Below are 17486 nucleotides of genomic sequence, written 5' to 3'. Positions count from 1 at the left end.
TGTTTTGGCGACTTTTGTGTTTAAATTTTTGTTTGTTTGAATTAAAAAGTGTCCATAAATACAACTGATATGGTTAGTTAAAAAAGCTTAGGTATATCTTGAGTTCTATTTGTCGCATAGCTCTGATTGAGAACTTCAGACTTGGGGAAAATTGAGCATCAATCAATTCAGTCTACTCACATTCACTTGAAAACTCGTGTTGTTTAACACCCCGAAAACCATATAAAGCCACGATTCAAAGCTGCCACATTCGTTATAAAAACGCATATAAGGCAAAATATACCTCTACTCTATACACTTAAAGTTATAATATTGAAAAAATCAATGTAAAGTGTTATATTCAAAAATGCATTTCGTTTGTGAAATATGTACGTCACAAGAATAATACTTCGATCCATAAAAGTTTATGCATTGTCCTTTGTATGAAATGTTTAAAATGTTTGCGTTTTATTAAATCTATACAACTACATTACTTTTATTTTCCTTCTTCATTCCATTTTTAAAAATATCCTTTTTAAAGATTATATTCCACATTTTCAGCTTGCAGCTCAATAACCATTGATAACCATTGATTTTAAATCTAATAAATCTCTAAGACTTTACAATTATTGTTAGAAATGACGATGCATCTTTGTACCTACACCAACATCAGGTGGAAATGCGATACCAAATTAAATATTGAGTTAGAAATTGAGCCTGAAAGAAGCATTTCTTGTGTAGAATTTCATTAAAATAGGGCGTAATAGGGAACTCCAATCTCTAAAGACGAAAAAAAAATCTGTAAATACCTTTGAACTTGACTTCTATGCTGCAAGCTTTTAAGATACTACCTTTTCTTTGTTTCCTTCCATAGAAATATTTTTAACTTAAAATAATCAATGAAAAAGAAGCTTTCCCTAGCTTTAAAACAAGCTTTCTGTGTTTTTTTGGACATGTGCTGTAATACATAATTATTTTTAAATGCAAGGCATGTGAATAAGTTTTTTGTTCCCTATTAAGAAATGTTGATAAGCTTAATAATAATATTATATTTAAACAATTGCATATTTCGAAAATCTTAGGTTATCAAATGTATGAACTTTTAATACCGAATGTATACATTTTATCTTAATGTAAATTGTGTTTAAGGCGCTGTCATGCTAAAAACAAAATTATTGGAGCGAGGAAATCATTGGACGGGTAAGCTTTCATGGAAATTTTTTATTTATCCTGATTTAATATTATTTGGTGCTCAAACTAATTTTAGTTAAATTATTTATTTTTAATAAATTCAATTAAAAAGGATTTCTTATAAATCTTAGAGTTTCATAAATATTGTGATTAAACACATGCTAAGTACCTATTTTAAGTTTATATTTCTCAAAAATCGATAATTCCGGCAACCGTCGTACAGGTCGTTTTCGTTTCCTGTCCTGTGCTGTGTCTGCGCATATTTTTTTAACATCCAAGGAAAATGAAGAGAAATAAATCAAGACAATAATTATTTCAATGTAGCAGCTTAGCTAATAAAAAATTAAAAATTTAATACTACTAGATATGGAAAATCTTTCTGGAGAAACTATTAAACAAGAAATGTGAGTTCGTCATTTATAATATTCTATGTTGACAAGTTTAATATTGAGATTAAAATAATGAGACAAACTTTATTGCTTCAGTAAACTGGCTAACAGAAAATGATACGTTTTTAACTATAATTTTATAGTTATTTTAATAAATTTCGAAGCTTAAAGCTTAAATGAATACATTTTGATATTTTTCTAATATTTTTTTATTTAAAAATGTACTCCGTGATTGATTAATCATAAGAATACGAATACATTAAACCTCTTTTATTTGGTATTGATTTGGAACATTGTTTTAACCTTATGTTCTGAATGTTACCCATGATGTGAGTAAATTAGCCTTATTTCGTATAGTGACAGGAAAGAGTGTTTGCGGAAGAGCAATATTTTGTTCATTCAAGTAATAAATTTAGATATAAAACTTTTCGCAAGTAATATTATTTTGTGGAAAGCTTAGCTAAAAGAAAACTATTTTTGCATTGAAATTGAAGTTGCTTAAATCTCATATAAGTCTGCTTATTTAAGTTTTACAAATTTAAGAATTCCAACTCATTTCACATTCTTGACAAAAGATTTTTAATAGATTTATTTTTTCTCGCGGCAAAAGTAATGTGTTTTTTTTATTGAGGTAGGGGTGAAACGTGAAAGCTATGATTTCCATACATGATCTTAGCATTTGTAACCATAGAAAATTCACATAAATTTGGAAATTGCAAATTTGGAAAGTGAATGCACTAATACAAATTAGATATGATTTTTTTCGAAAGATATCTGCAGTGGAGCTAGAACAATAACAAATACAACACGCACCCGCCTATTAAAGCAACAATGAAAGCCAGCTGAGGACACAAATTTGATAGTATATTCCAGTATTGAATGACAATTACTTAGCTTAGTGCAACATTTTTGGTATCTTTGATAACTCAATGAATCTTGATAAGCTTCACAATTACATCTCCTTTAAATACCTAAATAGAATTTAGCTGTTTCAACATCATCGCAGTGAAACAATAGAGTGTTAAACAAAATTAAATTAAATGTATGAATGGGTTACACACTGAGAAAAAAGTGTCACCTTAAAATAAGATGGTGCTCACATTAAATTTCACCACCTTAAAATAAGGTGATATCCGCTTAAAATGAGGTGATTCCACTTAAACTCAGTTAAATTTAATGTGAATTTCATCTTATTTTAATGTGAATGTTCATCTTAAAAAAAACCTACCAAAAATAAAAATTTTAAAATTATAGTCACACACCTTAGCACCTTGCAGTTTATCATACTTATTTCCAACAGTGAGATAGCACAGTGGTAAGGCACTGGCCTAGTAACCCAACATTCAAGAAATTAATGTGACTTGTCAACTTAATTTAAAGTGATATGTCACCTTAATTTAAGGTGAAAATCATCTTAGCAAAAAACCATGCAGAAATTCGCTTAAATTAAGGTGCGATCCGCTTAATTCTATGTGGTCTGTTTTCTCCGTGCAACTACTTGTTTATGTAGTTCAACGTAGGTACTCATAATTTAGCTTTTGAAATATTTGATCAACAAGTATCGCTAAATATTTAAGCCGTAGTGATTTTCTAAAATATGAAAATATGAGGAACACACGATGTGAAACACGTAAGATTCCATCCCATTTTCACATTCATGCCATACACTTCTGATGTTTTCAAATAATAAAAGCCGTGTTTTTGTGGTAACTCAATACTTCGCTGAGTAACTATTTTATGCTTTAAACAACACCAAACTTTGCATTTGTTTATCCTTAGCAATTATTTGTTGTTGTGTCTACAGTCTACCGTGCAAAATTTTACTGAGCCCGTTATTGAGTTACCACTAAAACACGGCTAAAGTAAAGTGCTGATGAAGATATGTAAGATACCAATAGCACAGCCTGCACATCTGAAGTAAACGCATTAAATTATTTTTTTAGTTTTTTTTTTTCCCCAAGTTTGCTTTATTTTTAGTATTAATATGCTCATCGAATGTTTCCTTATCAGTATTCCCATTTTTAAAACTAAACATAATAGCTCATTTACTTGAATACTGTCATAACTCAAAAATAACGAATTTTGAGTTATTAATGCAGAAGTTATTATAATAAAGTAATCTTTAATCCTGCATAAAGTCATTTCTTAGCTTTAAAAACTACGGAGAAGGATCACTTGTTTTGTTTTAGAAAATAACTTTTTACATACAAAAATAGATCGATACTAATTTTTAAACTACACTCCTGCTCAAATTTAACGCACATCATATTTATTTTACAGAAAATTCCTACTATTACTTTGTCTCACAGTATCGTGGTTATTTTCTCAAATAAGACAGGAGTGATCTTAAATTGAAGGTATGGAGTAAAATGTTTGTGGGGAAGATTTGGAGAGATATGCTGAAGTCTATCTGTCAACCCGCTAACCTTTTAGAGATGAGTCATAAATTTTCATCAAGTAAACTCTGCTTTACAACACCTACGGAGTTAGTGAGCTCTCCTAGACCTACTTTAAATACCCAAAAATACTTGACTGATATCCTCGAACACCATGCGGTTCCAATCACCCCTAGATTTGGTCCACAGTTCAGTCTGATGCACGATAATGCATGCTAGAGTGGTTTGAAAATATCTTCAAGATTAAAATATGCCACCCTTGAATTGACCACACAGATATTCGGATTTGAATTCAATAGAACATGTCTAGGAAATGTTGAAAAAAGTGCATTTGCGGCCGAAATCCACCTCCAAGCATTCTTGATCCACAGAAAATTGGAGTGAAAGAAAAGTTACAAGAAAACCTTCAAATGTTAATTCGTGGAATGAATAGATGACTCCAAGTTGTCATAAGCGCTAGAGGAGACAATGCCAAGAATTGAATAAAATTATTGGAAAGAACTGTCACGTGCTTCCATTTTTTAAAATTTTTTTTCTTAAAAAACAAAAATTATTTTAATATCAGTTTTCAGACCTTAAATTGCTAAATTTGGTTCATCTTTTTTTTGGTTGATAATACTGTTGCAGTTTAGCATTTTTCTGACTTGCTTAATAATAACCAAACACAAAAAAATACAACAAATAATTTAAAAGCCATTTTAAATAAGATGTAGGGGTATGACTAAAGAAGAAATAAAATGCACGACTGGGGCCGCACGTACTTGCTCTTGTAGTTCAAAGTATCTATATTTTAGATAACTATTGGAAATTAAAGATTTTCGTTAAATTTTTGAAAAAAAAAAAAAAATAAAAGTAAAAAAATTCCATTTAAACTTTTTTTTTTTCAAAACATTTTAGATTTTTTTTACATTTTACACTTCTAAATGACAAGAAATATCTGTCTGCAAATTTTAAAATAAAATTGGCTTAGCCTTTGATGAAATATACGACATTAACTAAAAAATGCATCAATTTGGCAGAAAACGGCAACGCCATACCGTTCTAGGAAATTTTGGTGAAAAACTAAAAACCCAGTTTTGTTAGACTCATTAAGACTATAACGAATACCAAATTTAATCGAAATCGTTAGAGTCGTTTTCGAGAAAATTGCAATATCTCATTAACGATACACGGGAAGAGCCGACATTAGCGATTAAAAAAAAGAAATTGTCATATTTCCACTATCCGTATTTTTTGAGAAAAACTAAAAACGCAGTTATATTAGATATACGTACAGCATTACTTGTGTCAAATTTAATCAAAATCGTTAGAGCCGTTTTCGAGAAAATTGCAATACCTCGAAAAGTTTGTATGGGAGGTATACGTTCTAGGCGAGATATTAAAAAACAAAAAAAAACCAACCTTGGAAATTACGAAATAATCATCTGTACCAAATTTCAAGAAAATTCGTCCACCTGTTTAGGCTGCAGCTTCTTGTACACCTTTTTTTGACGACGCACAGACGCACAGACGCACCGACGCACAGACCGACGGACGTCATGACCAAAACCACTTTTTCAGACTTCTCCATTATCGTAATGTTAGTTTTGATTAAAACCTCGAATTATTTTTTTGACACGAAACCAATACTTGCCCTATAGAGCAAGTAAAAAGTGTGCGTTAATTTTGAGCAGGAGTGTAGTTTCCTTAAAAAACAATTTTTTTTTAGTTATGACAGTGTTCAAGTAAATGAGCGATTTTAACCTACATTAGGACGTTCGTTATTTAGGTTTTTTTTTCGAGAATCAAGTATAAGAAGTAAGAATAAAAGGGGATTTTTTTGTATTATTTGTTTGTATTTTAAAATAGTTCTTCCATTGAGGAACTTGATTCTTAAAAAACAAACGCCCTAATTTACATAATATCACATCGCTATATTTTTGCTTACATCTACAGGGTGATTCAGGAGTAATGTGCCAAAAAGCTAGAGCGTGTAGGTTGGAGTGAGACAAGAAAAAAATCGTATAGGAGGGGGGGTTTCCCCCTCTTTTAGCGGGGAGAGGCCAGTTTAAAAAAAAATTGACTTAATTTGGAAAAAAAATTATTTAAAATCAACGGTTATACCTTCAATAACATGTTGTACCTACCTTTTTGTAAAGCTAAAAACCTAGTCTTTTACAAAAAATTTAAGTTAAGTCATTTTATACCATAGTTTTTGAAAAATTAATTTTCAAAATCAAAATTTTGAAAAATGATGAACTTTGATTCAATATTGAAACAATTAAATTAAACATCTTTAAGTAAAAGCTGTAATAACTTTTTAGAAAATTAAATTATTATAAAACTTCAGCTTAAGTTCCAGTTTAACATATCAACTAACTTTCAACAGTGGGGTAGTCTAATGGTAAAAAAGAATAAGAATAAAGAATATAAGACTTAAAATCAGCTTCAATCACATTTATTAACACCAATCGCTCCGATCATAAATTAAATCATTGTTTGTTTTCAAGTAACGTGCAGTAGATAACACTGGTCAACAAAATTGAACTTTTTTTTTTGTAACAAGAACCAAGATATACTTTTCTAGAAGTTTTTGACGTGCTGAACTCAAATCTGAAGTCAGAAAAATTTGATTGGCCTCCGTTTTTGAGATATTACCGTTATAAAATGCTAAAAAACGTCATTTTGGCTGTTTTCGAGCTTCAAATTGTATGTGGGGTAATTCATTATAAACAAATTTGTACCTATGATTTTAAGAAGAGATATTCTTCTTTCAAAAACTGTTTAAATTTTCCCGATATCTCTTTTATTGCTCGAGATATCTTAAGTTTCAGTTAGTAAGCCAAAGAGAAACTAAATTTAATCTAAAGTTTAAGTCCCTGGGCATACAATTTTTGCCACAAGAACCAAAATATACTTTTCTAGAGGTTTTTGAATCGCTAAATTCGAATCTACAATCATAAAAATTTTATTAGCTTCCGTTCTTGAAATATAACCGTTATAAGAAAACCATTTTGTTGCATATTATAACGGTAATATTTCCGGAACGGAGGCCAATAGAATTTTTTTGATTTCGGATTCGAGTTCAGCAAAGCAAAAACCTCTAGAAAAGTATATTTTGGTTCTTGTGGCAAAAAAAAATTTAATTTGGTTGGCCAGTGCTGCTTCTGAGTCAAAGACTGGTACTTAATTTTTTAATATCTTGGACAGTAAAAGTGATATCGGAAAGATTTAAACATTTTTTGGAAGAATAAAACCAGTTCTTATAGACACCGTTATAATTTTTTTCAAAATGAATTACACCACATAAAAACAAAACCTCGAAAACAGCCAAAATGACGTTTTTCGGCATTTTCTAACGGTAATATTTCAAAAACGGAGGCCAATACATATTTTCTGACTTCATTTTCGAGTTCAGCACATCAAAAACATATAGAAAAGTATATTCTGGTTCTTGTGGCAAAAACCTTGTTGACCAGTGTAATCAAATACTTCGAATTTCAACTTTTTAATTATACATTTTTTACAATTTTAATAACTTATTTATTTTCAGTCTGGCATAAAAACCATGGATAAAATGACAGTCGCTCAAAAAAATGCATATCTTGAAGCTCATATGGCTGTTCAACAACATATGGCACAAGCAGCTTTTCACTTCAAACAACATAATCAGCGATCTGATACCCAGCATAACACAAACTCTTCTATTCAAAACAATTCACATCAACAAAATAGCCAAAGCCAAAATTCTCCAACAAATAATGTAGCTTCAGTTGTCCAACAACAGCAGCAACAACAGCAACAACAACAACAGCAGCAACAACAACAACAACAACAGCAGCAGCAACAACAACAGCAACAACATCAACCGCAGCAACATTACTCAAATAATATAAAAGTACCTCAAATAAGTTCATCAAGTTCGGGCGGTGGAGATAGCACTTTTACAGTTCCGGACGATGTAGGTATGGGCTTTGAAGGAGGTGTAAGAGTACTTCAAAGTTTGGGCAGCTGGTCGCCAGACATTTCCTACAACGTTCCCAGACCAAATCTTATACCATTTACGGAACCTTATGTCGAAGGTGGTTCAATGCATCCTGCAAGTAGACTTAAGGCACTACAACAAGTTCAACAAGCATCATCCAACGTTCGGAAAACAAATTCTTTGAAAAGTATGTTTTGTGTTTCTAGCTAGATATTTTATATTTCCAACAATGTTTTGGGTCCCCGTTTAAGAAAAAAATATGTTTATTTATTTTTATGAAGTGGATGAGTCTCTTGTAAGAAGGCTATTACCTACACGATGACTCAAAACTTCCTGAGTAATGAGGACTCTTTTCGAATCATCAATCAGTGAGAAAGATAAAAAAGATGATAAGAAAGTAATGAGTCAGAGGCATAATTTTTAAGACTCACTTTGACATTCATCTTTTTATTTTTGTTGTTTAACCACTTTGCTTTTTTACTTTCGAATACGGTATGTAGGTAGGAGAATGGGGGACAGTTTGTTTATATCAGGGGTACCTTTGGACAAAGCCAAAAGGAATAGTCTTCAATACTTCAATACAATTTTACAATGAAAACCCCTTTTTTAAATATGTCTTGTGGAATTTGGGACTGTACCAAAAAAAAAAATAAAAGACAGTTTTATGGTACCCTTTTTTGATTATTAATACACAATAATCTTATTGCATTATTTGATGTTGTAAAAAAAATTTAACTTTAGTTTGTATTCCCCCTTTAGACACTTTTGGACACTTACTAAGTGGACTATGTCATGTTGGCACCCCCAAATGCTATTTTTTTTTTTTTCAAACCTCGCTGGTTCGATTGCCAGGTTAGCCCTAGATTTTTTTCTTTAGCCCACCCTTAATTCAAAAGTTATGACAAAAAATAACCAACCTCTTAAAATTAAAATTAAAATGTGATGCAATTTCTTAGAATTACTATGGTTAATCGAGATAAAGTTTAAAATTTTACACGGAAAAAAACTAATTTTGGTTTTTAAAAGGTTGGTAATTTGTAAAAATTTTTTTTTTCATAATTTTTTAACCAAGGGTGGGCTAGCGAAAAAAAGTGATGTAGTTTGTTGAAATTATAATGGTTAGTTGAGAAAGGCTTTAAAAGAAATCACCTGACACACCATTTTATATAAATATTGTTACTGTTAAAAAATGTTTGGATAGATCTTATAAGCATGAAGCTTTTCTAGGTGTTTATATGGAAAACCAAAGAAATAAATGATTCTTACACTTAAAAAAAAAATTTGTATTTTGCGGTTTTTAAGGTGAAATGAAACAAATCAACTTTCAATCAAGTAAGAATTCTAAGTAAAATAAATAACATTTGAGGCGCAATGCCCACACCAATGGATTTACTTTTTCTAAATTATAAATTATAAGGGTCACTATGGTGTATGCGTACTTTTTTTTTTTTGTTTAGGTGAATAAAAACTAATGCTTCTATAATTTTTTAACTAAGCATAGGATAGCGAAAATAAAAGTTGGGCTATTCTGGGTTAACATTGGGCAAACGAATCAAGCACAGTGAACCTGAACAAGTTTAAGGTTGACCTAAAATGACGACAAAAACTAAAAATGAGGCTTTGTTCCTGAAGTCCTCAGCAATAATAATCCGTTTTTACCGAAATCGGATTAGCTTCCTTTTTCGATATAACCCCCGTAAACGGGTTTTTTTTCAAGAAAAATTCATATCAGCACAAGGCTCGAGTAGATGTACTCCCCCCCTTAAGGCGGGAGGGGCAATTTTCTAAAAAACTACTAAAAAAATATTAAAAAACAACGGCAATACTTACAATTATCATTGATACCTTTTTCAAAAGCTAGAATTGTACACTTAGGGCCGGTTTGTTGACACTCGATTATCTTTTAATCAAGGATTTTTGTATGGAATAATCCTTGATTAAAAGATAATCGACTGTGAACAAACCGGCACTTAATTTGAGTTTTTAAATCAAGTTATAAACATTTGTGAAAAATAAGTATGAAAAAATACATTGAATACAATTTTTGTCAAGACTATGGATTTCATCAATAATGTAAACTACCTCAATAAATACCTTATCAAATACTGAAAACCATATGTTGTTAAGCCTTCTAGTTTTTCAGAAAATTGAAAAATAGAAAAACTACTTTCAGTTATAATAACGTCCAATTCTCATTAATACATTTCATAAAACAATTTTGATGCAGAAACATTCCTTGGAGTATTAATAGTAAAAGAAAAGCTTTTTTTTAAATATTTTATATAGCTTTTCGCTTTTGCGGGCTTTTTTAGTTAAAAAAGGCGTTCTTTTACGTATCCTCACTTTGTTCATAAAAACCATTAAAACTTCATTTTTAAAAGAAACATGACTCTTTTTAACTGCGTTTAAAAAAAATTGATATCATTTTTAAATCTTCAGGTGAGACCCTATTTAATTACACTTGTCAAAAAGAGAGATAAAATTATACTTTTCTAAAGATTGTGCGCTGAAGATATTCATTTCAATTACAATATTAGGTGCATTAAGTAAGTAAACTTATAAAAAGTAAATGGTGATTGATGTATCAACTCCAACAAATTAGCCATTTTTATATCAAAGACAAGAAAAATACCTTTCATTCGTTACCAATGATTTCCAAAAAAAAAATGTGTGTGTGTTCTACGATTACAAACTTTCAAATGATCCATTTTTTAAATATTTCACACGCATAACAATCGTAAAATATAAAAGATCACAATCAAAACTCATTAAAATAAAATTTCTTATAATAAATGCCTATCTAGTAAGAAATGCCTACAATCAGTTTCAGATTGCGTTGGAATGTTTTTGTACTTTTCTTTCAAATCACTGTGTGCAATTCATGGTCTATGCACTGTGCGTAATGGTATTTAAAAATTAAAATTAGGAAACCAGTGAAAAATGATTTTTTTTTTTCACAAAAACAATTTTTTTAACCCACTCAACTCAACTGAATTTGTTCTTTCCAATTCACTGCATGCATTAAAAAAAAATTACTTCTTCAACATGTGTAATTTAATAACTTTAATTTAATTTTAAAGGTTCTAACAAGGCATTTGAATGCACGATTTGTGGGAAGGCATTGGCAAGGAAAGATAAACTAACTATTCATATGCGTATTCATACTGGAGAAAAACCATACATATGCGAGGTACAAAAATATTATCTGATACATTTTTACTGTTAAAATGTATTGTTTTAAGGTTTGTAATAAGGCGTTTGCTCGCAGAGACAAACTTGTAATACACATGAACAAATTCAAACACGTAACTCCTACGAACATAGCTCCTCTTGGCAAGCGACTAAATAGTATAATCAAGAAAAACGATCCTGATAGCAAAGATAGTAAAAATATCATCGAGTCTATACAATCTTCCACAAACATCGTAGTACAATCTAGTCAACATCAGCAAGCAACTACGGCTATATCTGGCATCATAATCCCACATCACCATCAACAACAACTATCATGGACTTGTGAATTATGTGGTCGAATGTTTTCTACTAGAGATGAATGGTCCTTGCATGCAAAAAGTCATTTAGAGGTGAGAGACAAACATTTGAATATCTTATAAATAATTTTAAAGAAATTTGAGCTTAAAAGTAGGTAAAACTTTTAAAATGGGTCGGAAGCTAATGTAATCCGAAGCGGATAATATCAGAAGCTGTCCTTTGTCCATAATGAACTTGATTGGATGACAAACTTGTAAACTAGGGATAGGTTTTCCATTTTATTTCTCACATTTTATTTTTTTAATGATCACAACGAAGCAAGACATTATTCTCAAAACTGTTTATAAGTACATACAGGGTGACCCAAAAGTAATGGTCCAAACTGAAAACGGTGAAAAACAGTCTTATGTAGGGTGCCCAATCCATGTCCATTTGGAACGTTTCTAAAAAGAACACATTTCACTCTATTGTATAAAAAAATAGATCCGTAAATTTGAACAAAAAAGAGAACATTTAATTAAGAAAATTAAACAAATTATTCAAAACATTATAAAGAATAAAAAAAATGTTAAAACCAAAACAGGAGTTTTTTTTAAAACGATAAAAAAATATTTTTTTTTTATTTTTGTAATACTTTAAAAATAACGTGGCTAAAGAAATGTTTTTAAATTTAATTTTTTTTTTTCTCAAAAATTTAGCCCCGGAAATTGGTATGAAGATTCTTAAATTCAAATTATAAAGATTTTTTCATGCATAGGTAACTATATTCAGGGAAGTCAGATTGTCTTGGGTTAAGGTATGGAGATAGCATCAAAAAATTTCCTAAGAATACCATAAGCTGAGATTGTTAAAAAAATACCCTGTTTGATTATTTGAATAATAATATAAAACAAAAATAATAAAAATATCAAATGAAATTCATTTAATATACTGAGTGAGAAGTAAAACAACTTCAGTCTCGTGTACATGTGTACACACACTCTTTTTTGTCAAAAAAAATCGTATTCATTTCTTTTTCGCTAAACTAATGTACCATATTGTTTGTCAATTTATTTCAAGCCTATTTTCAAAAAAAGTTGGTTCAAACCTTGAAATTATACGGTAAATGGATAATTTTGAAACTACTTGTATTTTTATCAGTTTTCACTATTTTTCAACTTGAAGCGATAATCTCCAGGCCCACAAATTTCTTTTTTTCTCTTTTCTCTTTTTTTTTAATTGGCACTGACGACAAGAAGATGAATATATATTTTGTGCAATATAATCATTTTTATCAAAAAACAAAACCGACTTCCATGGATCAAAACTGTGTTTTATGGTTTTTCTATTAGTTCGTATGGCCAGAACTGAACGAAATTGAAATGGGACCACACTGCAGCCACCAGCTTTCCAATACAAAAAGAATTATCAAAATTGGTTCACTTGGTTATGAGGTAATAACATACAAAAAAAAAAAAATACAGACGAATTGAATACCTCCACCCTTTTGGAAGTCGGTAAGAATAGAATGCAAGTGCTTATTTAATTTCGTTTAGGGTGTTTTAGCATCTAGGCCAAAGTTATAATTCACATAATTTGCAATTTGTCCACGTGCACTGTGGCGTATACGCTTTTTTTCTTTGTTGGATTTTTTTTAAACCGCATATGGAAGAGTAGGTGAGTAGACGACTGTTGAACAAGTTTGAAAATTTAGGTTTATGCATTGGAGATTTATTAAACAAGCTATTACTAAGTTTATTAGTTAAAAAGTAGTCTGTTTTCATGCCGGGTAAATAAAAACATTTTTTCCGGGTAAGTTGTAAGGAGTTAAAACTAATTCTTTTATTTGTTTAAACTAATAAATGTAAAGAAGAACTGGAGAGATACGGCGGCGGTTATCGTATTTTTAATCATATTGATCCAATTTTGCCCATTAAAAGAGGTTTCACTCAAGGTTTTTTTTTCAAAACTTTGGTGGATTGGTCAAAAATCCCTTTTTGATTGCTCACTTATTGAGGAGAGAAAGCCAAACATTGACCAAAAAATCTCCCAACCTGAAACAAAAACAGGCGAAAAAAGTTTTAGCCTCATCATCTGGAAAACAAAAGGAGCAATACGTTATACGTATTCCTTATTTGCTGTTAAACCTTTTTGTTTGATATGTAGATAAAAATGTTCACAAGGAACCTGTTCAGTGGGGTCCGTATATATATATTTTGGTACAAACTATGATTCAGACGGAGGATCCTCTTAATTTACATACATTGTATATTTATTTAATATTCAACTTTTTTTCTTTCCACATAGGTATGGGTTTTATGAGCTTTTTATTTGGTAGTGCATAAAGGCTATTTACTTGAAAAAAAAATTGCTTTGGCACGATAACTTGGGTGCCAAGAAATGTCAACAGCTTTTTGTACAGGATTTCAAGACAATTATTTGGCACTATAGGAAAAGTAGGTTTATCTCACCCTGTTAATGCATGAGGGTCAATTTTCTAAAATCAAAGAAAAAATATTAAAAAAACAACGGCAACACTACAGTTATAAATGATATTTTTTTGAAAAGTCAGAGTTCTTCACTTAATAAAGCAATTTAATTGATTGTTTATTAAAAACTGAAAACCATACCAAAACCTTCTTGTTTTTGTGAAAATTAAAAAATAGGAAACCTACTTCTTATCAGATTTTCATTTATTTTTTTCTGTTATCGACCATCAAAAATGATCTTCCATATTTAATATATAGAATTAGTTGAAAGCTTATAGTAATTTCGATTGGCAGTCCGGAAAGCGTTTTATTCGCACAAAACTAACAGTTTTGTATGAATAAAATTTGTTCAGAATGATTCCGGACGCTTCCGGACTGCCAATCAAAAACGCCATTAGTGTGCTTCCAAAAAAAAAAAATCATGTGTTCAATTCAAACGTGGTAGAAGTGAAACCTTAAAAAATCATTTTTCTTGCAAAAAAAAAATAGAAAAGAATCTACCTTTTTTTTTATTCTATCACCTTTAAATCCATGTTTTTTACATGACAACCTATATAAATTTTATATCATCTGAAAGCTTAATGTTTCATTTATATCGACCTTGTCTATACAACATCTACAAAAAGAGCTAGATTTTTTTGAACCCAATCACTTTTCATCAAAAATGCAAAAAAATCAGGATATTGAATAAGAAATTAATATAAATTTTGCATAATTATATTTTATTTAATTACCTATCTACAATTAGGTATATAATAAAACACTTCTTATCCTCGTACAATAGTACGAGGATAAGAAGTGTTTTATTATGTACCTAATTATAAAACTCGTGCAGAAATTCCAAATATAATTCAATACGAATTAATAGATAATTTACCTATCTACAGTATAAATTTCATTTATTGATTTTTCCTGTCGCTTTTTCGTTTCATCTTGTTTGAAATCACTACAATACTAAAGAACTTTTAACTTCAAAAAAAAAAAACTAGAGATAGGTACCAATTGTACGCTCACTGCATGGGAGCCCTGGTGGTGCTTGTACTAAGGTTTCTTGTATATAGATTAATGTCGTTTTCTATTGACGAATCTCAGAATGAGATTTGTGAATTTGACAGCTGAAAGGGGGGGGTGAAGAGGGGAAATAGTGGACAAATCTCAGATTTCATGATCTATTTGCGTCTTGAGATTCAAAAAAATGACAAAAAAATGAATCTGAGATTCAAGAATCTGATTCTGGATTTTTATCAAGATTCACGCATACAAACACATGCACTTTCACACACACACCTCTGTTTGACATTTGTCTGAACATTTGTTGTTGTTTTATTTTTTTTATACGCACAGATTTCGCACACAATTACAAAACTAGATTTCATATTCTATTTGCAGTGGAAAATCTGAGAATTTTACACAAAAATCTCAAAAGTCAATAGAAAACGACATAAGTTTTCGAGAACCAGCAACGCTAAATATTAACTCCTTCTTTAATAAAAATTTACTTGAAACAAATCTTTAAAATATTATATTTTTAACATAAACAACAATAAAAAAAATGCTTTTTTATTATTCTCATTTTAGGGTTAATGTGGATGTTTACACAGTTCAGGAAGACAAAAAAAAATGATGTTGATGGAAGACAACTGATATGTAAATTGTATAATATAATACCTCACATAAAATTGTATCGAATAATAGGCCATACGGAAATACATTCAATTTAATTAGTGATTTTATTTCGAATATTAGTAAAACAGCCTCGTAAATTGCATTTCTTACTGTAAATTTAAATATATTTTGAACATATAATTAGAAATTATAATAAACCAAAATAAAAAAAAAATATTTTTTAGGATTGGGGCTTAATTTGCGATCCCATCTCTTGAATTTAAACATTAAAGATCGAAATAATAAAAATAGAATTTTCTTCATTTTGTTTAAAGTGGAAAGCAGTTAAAAAGGATCGTTACCCAAACTTTTATCTCGCCATAAAATAAACATATTCGGCCATTCCATTTTAACTTTTTGGACATTTTGACGGTTATATAAAGTGCCTTTATCTTGTTGAGGAAGCAATTTTTTGTTCTTGCAACATAGTGGCTCTAAAGGGGTCATGATAAAGTTGATGTTCCAGAAGTTTTTTCGAAAAACTAATAAAATGTAGCTTAGTTATACACAGACTAAGACGGTAAAAAAATTGGTTCTTCAACGAGATATACTAGGAACAAGCGTCAATATGTCCTCTCCGTTTCTTTGGAATGGCCCTATTGCAAACATATTCTGCGAAGCGCAATCGCCTAACCTAATCTCAGCTAATTTAGCTTAGCCTAATCTTAAGCTATGTAACTGTATGATTGATTGCTATTATTACTGGCAAAAAAAAAAAGATTTCTTGATTTAATTTGAGATGAAGACGACGGATAGGATTTTCATCTGGGATTTTCGTAGAGCAAGCTATCACATTGATTTTCATCAGTGAATCATGGAGCTAATTCGAGGATATTCCTGACCACGCTGCACATCCCGAAGAATCGCTAAACTCTAGCTACTACCTCAGCAAAAATCTAGAAGAATAGGTTTCATTCACCGTTTGTTAAAGAAAATTTCTTGCGGATAAAGAATAATGGTAGATAAAACGTTGCCAGGTGAGTTACTGAGTACTTAAAAAAAAATGACGTGATGGCTTGCCCTACGATAAGCCTAGATAATCGGCACTATCACAAAATCCGATCGTAGAGACGATTTGTAAGAAATTTTCCATTACGAACGGATTCCGTGATTGTTTTTTCAAGAATCGTATTAAATGGAATTAGTGATAATGCCGAATGTATAGGCACGCCATGGTTACAATTTTGAAGTTATTTGGTCGATCTAACGGTAATTATACCTAATTAATACAATATGGGTAATGCAATGCTGTAAAAGGCGTATGTAAATGGAGAAAGTTTCCTACATGTTCCAGGTGTATGCGTATTAGGGTGTGTCAAAATGCAAAAGTATGGAATTTTCAAATGTAATAGCTTTTAAAAGTTGCATTGCTTATCTAAATTAAATCCTGCGTTTACAATTTTCATTTTAATTAATATCTTTGGCTCGCTAAAAATATAGGAAGAAATCTAAGAAATTTGGATTTTTAGAGGTTTTTGAAACATATGTTTGGATACAAAAAAAATATATTAAATATTTTTAGGCTTTCACGTGAAAGATAATTGCAAGAAAAAACTTTTAAGCTAATATTTGTTGGAATTGAACACTTAGTAAAGTAAAGAAGCTCCGAAATAATAAGTGAATAAAAAAAATCATTTTTTTCATATAAAATCGTTTTTTTCTTAACAACTTCAACCGATTTGAGCGAGCCAAAGACAAACGATATTATAAATTTTTTTTAAACACATTATTAAATCTCAGACCCTAATACAACTTTTGACCACTATTACATTTGAAAATTAGAGTACTTTTTTTTTCCATACAAAAGTGACACACCCTTATGCGTATGCATATATGTAGGTATGATATATTATTTATAAACATAATTTTATTTTACAAATATGTTTGAGACGTGATTGGTCGAAAATGTTACTATCATGCAAGGAGCTTATACAACAGTCGG

The 17486-nt window shown here is 30.2% G+C and overlaps 1 protein-coding gene across 5 annotated transcripts; it reads left to right on the top strand.

The window, feature by feature from the left end:
- Positions 1–962: 962 nt before the first annotated feature.
- Positions 963–15998, top strand: LOC129916900 (Krueppel homolog 1). 5 transcript variants are annotated; one of them, XM_055997108.1, is made up of 6 exons: positions 963–1071; positions 1129–1179; positions 7488–8106; positions 11000–11109; positions 11162–11503; positions 11566–11851. In XM_055997108.1, the coding sequence occupies exons 3-6, from the start codon at positions 7503–7505 to the stop codon at positions 11593–11595; spliced, it is 1086 nt and encodes a 361-aa protein (XP_055853083.1). In that variant the 5' UTR covers positions 963–1071; positions 1129–1179; positions 7488–7502; the 3' UTR covers positions 11596–11851. The 5 variants fall into 5 exon arrangements, with proteins under 5 accessions (XP_055853083.1, XP_055853082.1, XP_055853084.1 ...); XM_055997107.1 differs by having other exon boundaries at positions 967–1179; XM_055997109.1 differs by lacking the exons at positions 963–1071; positions 1129–1179 and adding an exon at positions 1335–1574.
- The last annotated feature ends 1488 nt before the right edge of the window (positions 15999–17486 follow it).

This window comes from Episyrphus balteatus, chromosome 3 (assembly GCF_945859705.1).
Source record: "Episyrphus balteatus chromosome 3, idEpiBalt1.1, whole genome shotgun sequence".
NCBI lineage: Eukaryota > Metazoa > Arthropoda > Insecta > Diptera > Syrphidae > Episyrphus > Episyrphus balteatus.
Note: the sequence above shows the minus strand (reverse complement) of the source record. Positions and strands in the feature narration are given on the sequence as shown.

Excerpts from the sequence above, each read along its gene's own strand:
- LOC129916900 (XM_055997106.1), top strand. Across the intron at positions 8,107-10,999 it reads GAAAACAAATTCTTTGAAAA|GTTCTAACAAGGCATTTGAA; the intron begins GTATGTTTTGTG and ends TTAATTTTAAAG. Across the intron at positions 11,110-11,161 it reads AAAAACCATACATATGCGAG|GTTTGTAATAAGGCGTTTGC; the intron begins GTACAAAAATAT and ends TATTGTTTTAAG.